Source organism: Salvia splendens, chromosome 20 (assembly GCF_004379255.2).
Source record: "Salvia splendens isolate huo1 chromosome 20, SspV2, whole genome shotgun sequence".
Lineage (NCBI taxonomy): Eukaryota > Viridiplantae > Streptophyta > Magnoliopsida > Lamiales > Lamiaceae > Salvia > Salvia splendens.
Window position 1 is genome coordinate 20747968 of NC_056051.1, and position 5598 is coordinate 20753565.

The window sequence follows — 5598 nt, forward strand, 5'->3', positions numbered from 1 at the left end:
ATATTGGAGGTATGTGTGGCAAAAATTGCTCTATAATAGTGAAACACGTATTATGAGGCTAATTCAACTGCATATTATTTAGCAAGTTGGTCGTCGAGTCAAGAAACATAGTTGTATTTGCATGAGGAGCCACTGATTGGTGTACGAAACTTGTTATCGAGCAATCAATTGGAAATTGCATATGTTCGAACTGGATAGACTGTAGTATTTTATTCTTGCTCTACCATCTCTTGTAATACAAAAAATCTGCGACTATTTATACTAGCATTTGATATCTTTCTCATCTAAAGAGAAGTGGCTTTTAATATCAAGTGAGATTTCAAGATGATCAAATCCGACTTACCAAACACTTGGCCCATTTTTATGACATGAATTAATGTTGTTGAACAACATGATTTCTAATAAATATTTATTTCACATATATTTATCAATGAAAATGTTTAGTACAATATTATAAATTTATATTGGTAATGACATAACGAGAAATGATATGTTACATACCTTATGTGAGCTCCTTATATGAGCATCACTCTTGTTTAACGTTCGTTGCGATTTATATATTTAGTTTGATTCTAATACATTAAAAAATGTTATTGAAGTTTTTAATTTCACAAAATTCATAAAAAATCAAAACTCGCTCGTTTATTAATTTATTTAAAGTTATAGAGAAAACGAGCAAATCGAGCTTTGATTTTTATGAATTTTGTGAAATTAAAAACTTCAATAACATTTTTTAATGTATTAGAATCAAACTAAATATAAATCGAAACGAACAACGTGCATTAAGCGAGGATGGTGCTCACATAAAGAGCTCAAATAAGGTATATAACATATCAATCCTGTTGACGTATAATTAACTAATAAATATTAGTAGTTAAATATAATTAACTAATGACAAAATAAGAATTAAAGTTCTACAACACAACGCATGATTATAGTTCTACAACTTTAAAAGGGATTTTGATACGGTATATATGACACAAGAGATACGTACAAATACACATTACCTTATATTGTGTGTTCTTTTTCAATACTCCACTTCTGAACTTTGACTTTATTAAATTGCGTAAAAGGATTAGGAGAAACAAAAAATAAACGGGCGATATTCAGATATATGACCAATCAAAAGAGCAAATGAGTGTGTTGAAAACCATATGACAGAAAAAAGAAAAAATATTTCAAAATTTCATATTAAAATAGAAAATTTGACAATCAAATAAGGTAGATAGCACAATTTCAAAACGGTACCTCCAGCAGCAATGTTTCCAGTACTAACAGATTTTGCCTCATTATTCAAGTTTCGATCAACCAAAGTTTAGCAAATGGCAGGATATCACAACACACGCCTACTTCGTATATATAACTGACAGACGATTGCTAGCTTATCAGAAAATCATGAATATGGGGTCAGGTGGTAAGAGCAAAGAGGGGAAAATCTGTTGAGTTTACGACGTGCAGAGCTTTGTTGCTTACCTATTTACCATTTATGTAGTCGAGGAGCATTTTATCGAGCCCAAAATGCCGGCAAAGAAATTTCTGCAACAACGGTTCGACAAGTATGATTATCAACAGAACAGTTGGATAAAGAATCAATGACATTGTATACTCCACTTCAGAAAAGACATGCTTTGATAGGCAAAGACATCGATAAACCATCTCTTTTGACATAGGAGAATGTAATCGGTTTGTGGAAATAACCTTGGACACAGGAGCCTCAAAAAACTTGGCTTCATAATCCGTCTCAGGTAATCGTATTATCCCGGTTCCATCATGGAACAATACGTATGCAGGAAGTTGGTGCAGACTTCCTGTTATTAGTTAGCCCATCAAATGATCATGAATAGGAATATTATACTAAAGAAATGAATACTATATCGTTATATTATAAACTTAATACTCAAAGAGTTCAAAAAAGCTGATTCCAAACTTCTCAACAACTATGGTCTTTTAATGAAAACGGCTCCTACCAAGGCTGATTCCAAACTTCTCAGCAGCATTTGGAAACAGTCCAAGATCAACAGTTACAAATGATAAATTTTTATTTGAGAATCTGCAAAAGAAATCAGTCAATGTATTAGGGAATAAGCTAAGAAAATTAATGAAACCTGATGGATAAGGAAATCTAGGAACTCACGTAACCGAGAGTTCAGGAATAAAGGAGCTTGCTCGAACGCAACTGGAAGTAGACAGAGAACGAAATTCCACCTAGAAAAATTGAACAAAGTAAATTGAGTAGGTCTATTCCGGGAAGAAAAGAACCAGCAACATTTTAAAATAATTTGTAGCAGTAGAATGCCACAGATGATCAAAGTACTAGGAAATAATCAAGCAGTAGTAGATAAAATGAAATTTAACAAGTTCCACCTAAATTAGAATATTAACTCGATATAACAGTAGCATCAACACGAACTTCACGACACTTTATAGTTTATACTAGAACCAACAAGTCTCTTATGATACATGGATTGAAGTCCACAAATATAGGCCCCAATATGCTTACTTCAGCAGAAGTAACAGTTCAGTTTATGGAAGTGATATGATTGTAACTAAAAGTATTGTTCTTCGTATGAAGATGATTCTAACAAGCTTTTCCCCCTTAAGGCTAGAATTATATTTCTTGACCCGTCATTTCGAGAAATAACGGAGTTGTCAATCAGTATCATGTTTTCTGATTGTCTTCAGTATACTAGCTCACTAGACCCCCTCATCAACACCCATCCTTTGTTCTTACACATACCGACATAAAACCATAGTAGTGCTGCCGTTACAAGTAGTGGGCGAGAGAGAGAGAGAGAACACACCAACCATCCAAAATTTTGACGTGTTCACTTCAGTAAGCACAGTTTCCAACTGGAGCGGTGTCAAAGGACTTGATGCACCTAGTTAAAGTTAAAAAAAACAAAGAAAAAATATATGAATAGATGAATTGGAGATATTTATGCTATGCATATTCACAACCTTGAAAGTCCCAAAGGAATTATAAACTTAATGGCAGAGAAACAAAATCAAAATAGAAGAGAAAAGAATGAACTTCATTTGGGTTCTGCAATAAGTTTACCAAATCCTTCATATGCAGGTTGTTGGGCAATGATATATATAACTGTCATAAAGAAGCGAGATAAATGCATTAGGAGTTGAGAGACTTTTAGGAAGAACCAATTAAAGCTGATGACTGCAGACATACCTAAAAATGCTATGGCATACCACAAGGCCAAGTGATAGTCCAGCACCAAAGCAATAGCAGCAAGGAAAATCTGAAGACACACTCAAGTTAATTCCCTTAAATAAAGAGGATAGCATATAAATGAAGCAAAGCAGGCCTACAATACACAGAGTCAAAACTATATGTAATATAAAGATTATTTCACATGATCCTCAATTCTATTCCTCTTGCCCGTGTGTAGCTAAGGAAAATGTGTACTATTTACAAGTAATTCGTGCAGAATGCATGCGACTGTATTCGTATTCTTTCAAGATCTGCTCGTTTAGAATGTCACAATAACACATCAAATCCAAGACAAAAGAAGAAATCAATTTGATACCTTTGCATAAAATAAAGTATCTGATATAAATGCCTCCCAAGATTCCGTTCTCACCACCTGCAAGTTAGCATCGAGAAAATTAAAATCAGCCAGTTAAGAAATGATGATATCCTTAATATTCAAAATTTAAACAATAATGTTGTGACGGAATAGAGCCATTGTGTAATCGATACAAAACAGAAACGTAAAGAGACACAAAATTTAAGTGGTTCACCAACGTTGTATTGGCTATGTCCTCGGGCAGGAGACGGAGATCAGATTGTATTCAGATTACAGAGTTGTGTGCCCTACTTCTATATAAATAGACATGCAGATTCAAGGCATACTAACAAATAACAACAGCATCAGTCAGCTCCTATCATTTCCCCACACAAATATACCAAAAGCATGACAACTCCAAACCAAATTTCCAACAGCTAAAACAGAGATGCTTAGATCGACACGAACCCTAACTGTATACCATAAATCAAACAATTCGATCGTAACTAACAAAAAATTAGGAGCCAAAAAAGGAATAATTGTACCTTGATAGCAGCTAAAACACCAAAGGAAAGGAAAGCTTGAATCTCCTGCAATAAACAGCCAAATCAATAAAAAAAATTCCGGAAAATAATATTGAATCAAATAATCATAAAGTTGAAATCAAATTACTCGGTGAAGAAGATGAGCTGAGCTGCGAGACGAGAGGACTTGCGCGGCGGCGCAACGAACAGGAATGTAGGAGAAGAAAGCCAAGCAATGCAGCAAATAATAGGATTCCGAAACCATACGGTTCATCCAGTGAACTGGATTGGCGTTCTGGCCGATCGACGACATTTCCAAATCCGCAGATCTCTGCTAAATCGGAGATTTTTCGCTTTAGATTTTCTCCTTCGATATTTCTGAACAATGTTTCGGGCTGCAAACGGGCCGGTTTATTAGGCCCATATCAAATACAATGGGTCCAATTAATTCCTTATACGTGGATCGTAACATATATAAACGGGCCTTATATTACCTTCAAAAAATGGATTTCTGTTACAAATTACTGATATTTATACATAACAAAGCTATTCGTATTTTTCAACATAAAATTCGAGTAACTATATAGACATGACTAAACAAATCATATTTCCTCAAGTACGTGTAATTCTTATAAGCGTGTATTTGGGAACATGGAATTGGAATTGGAGGCTTCAATTTCAATTCCATTGTTTGGTATCACAAAAATGTATAGTATAGAATTGAAATTGAATTATAATTCCAAAATTTACAATTCCATAATTTGAATTCCATATTAAAAAGTAGAAAATTGGAATTACAAATAGTCGTAAAAGTAGATAGTCTCACTACCCACTACACACATTTCACACACACAAACATTTCACACGTTTCACACACTACACACACTACATGCAATTCACACACTACACAAATTTCACACACTACACACATTTCACACACTACAAAAATTTCACACATTTCACACACTATACAAATTTCACACATTTCACACACAACACACATTTCACACACTACATAAATTTCACACATTTCACACACTACACACATTTCACACACTACACAAATTTCACATATTTCCCGCACTACACACATTTCACACTCTACACACATTTCACACAAATTTCACAAATTTCACACATTACACAAATTTCACAAATTTCACACATTACACAAATTTCACACATTACTCAAATTTCACAAATTTCACACATTTCACACACTACACAAATTTCACACACTACACACATTTCACACAGTACACACATTTCACACACTTCACACTACACAAATTTCACATTTTACACACTACACACATTTCACACTTTCACACTTTACACACTACACACATTTCACACACTACACACACTACACAAATTTCACACACTACACACACTACACACATTTCACACATTTCACATACTACAAACACTACACAAATTTCACATATTTCACACTATACACACACTACACAAAATACACACGCTACATGCACTATACACAAAATACACATACTACACACATTACACACAAAATACATACACGACACAAATTT

At 34.0% G+C, this 5598-nt stretch overlaps 1 protein-coding gene across 3 annotated transcripts; it reads right to left on the minus strand.

The window, feature by feature from the left end:
- Positions 1-1155: 1155 nt before the first annotated feature.
- On the minus strand, positions 1156-4403 carry LOC121782107 (thioredoxin-related transmembrane protein 2 homolog). 3 transcript variants are annotated; one of them, XM_042179820.1, is made up of 11 exons: positions 4194-4403; positions 4067-4111; positions 3543-3599; positions 3185-3254; positions 3059-3100; positions 2806-2879; positions 2135-2205; positions 1968-2050; positions 1699-1808; positions 1474-1536; positions 1156-1363 (listed from the first exon to the last, which is right to left on the minus strand). In XM_042179820.1, the coding sequence occupies exons 1-10, from the start codon at positions 4356-4358 to the stop codon at positions 1474-1476; spliced, it is 780 nt and encodes a 259-aa protein (XP_042035754.1). In that variant the 5' UTR covers positions 4359-4403; the 3' UTR covers positions 1156-1363. The 3 variants fall into 3 exon arrangements, with proteins under 3 accessions (XP_042035754.1, XP_042035753.1, XP_042035752.1); XM_042179819.1 differs by having other exon boundaries at positions 1156-1377; XM_042179818.1 differs by having other exon boundaries at positions 1156-1536.
- Between the last annotated feature and the right edge of the window lie 1195 nt (positions 4404-5598).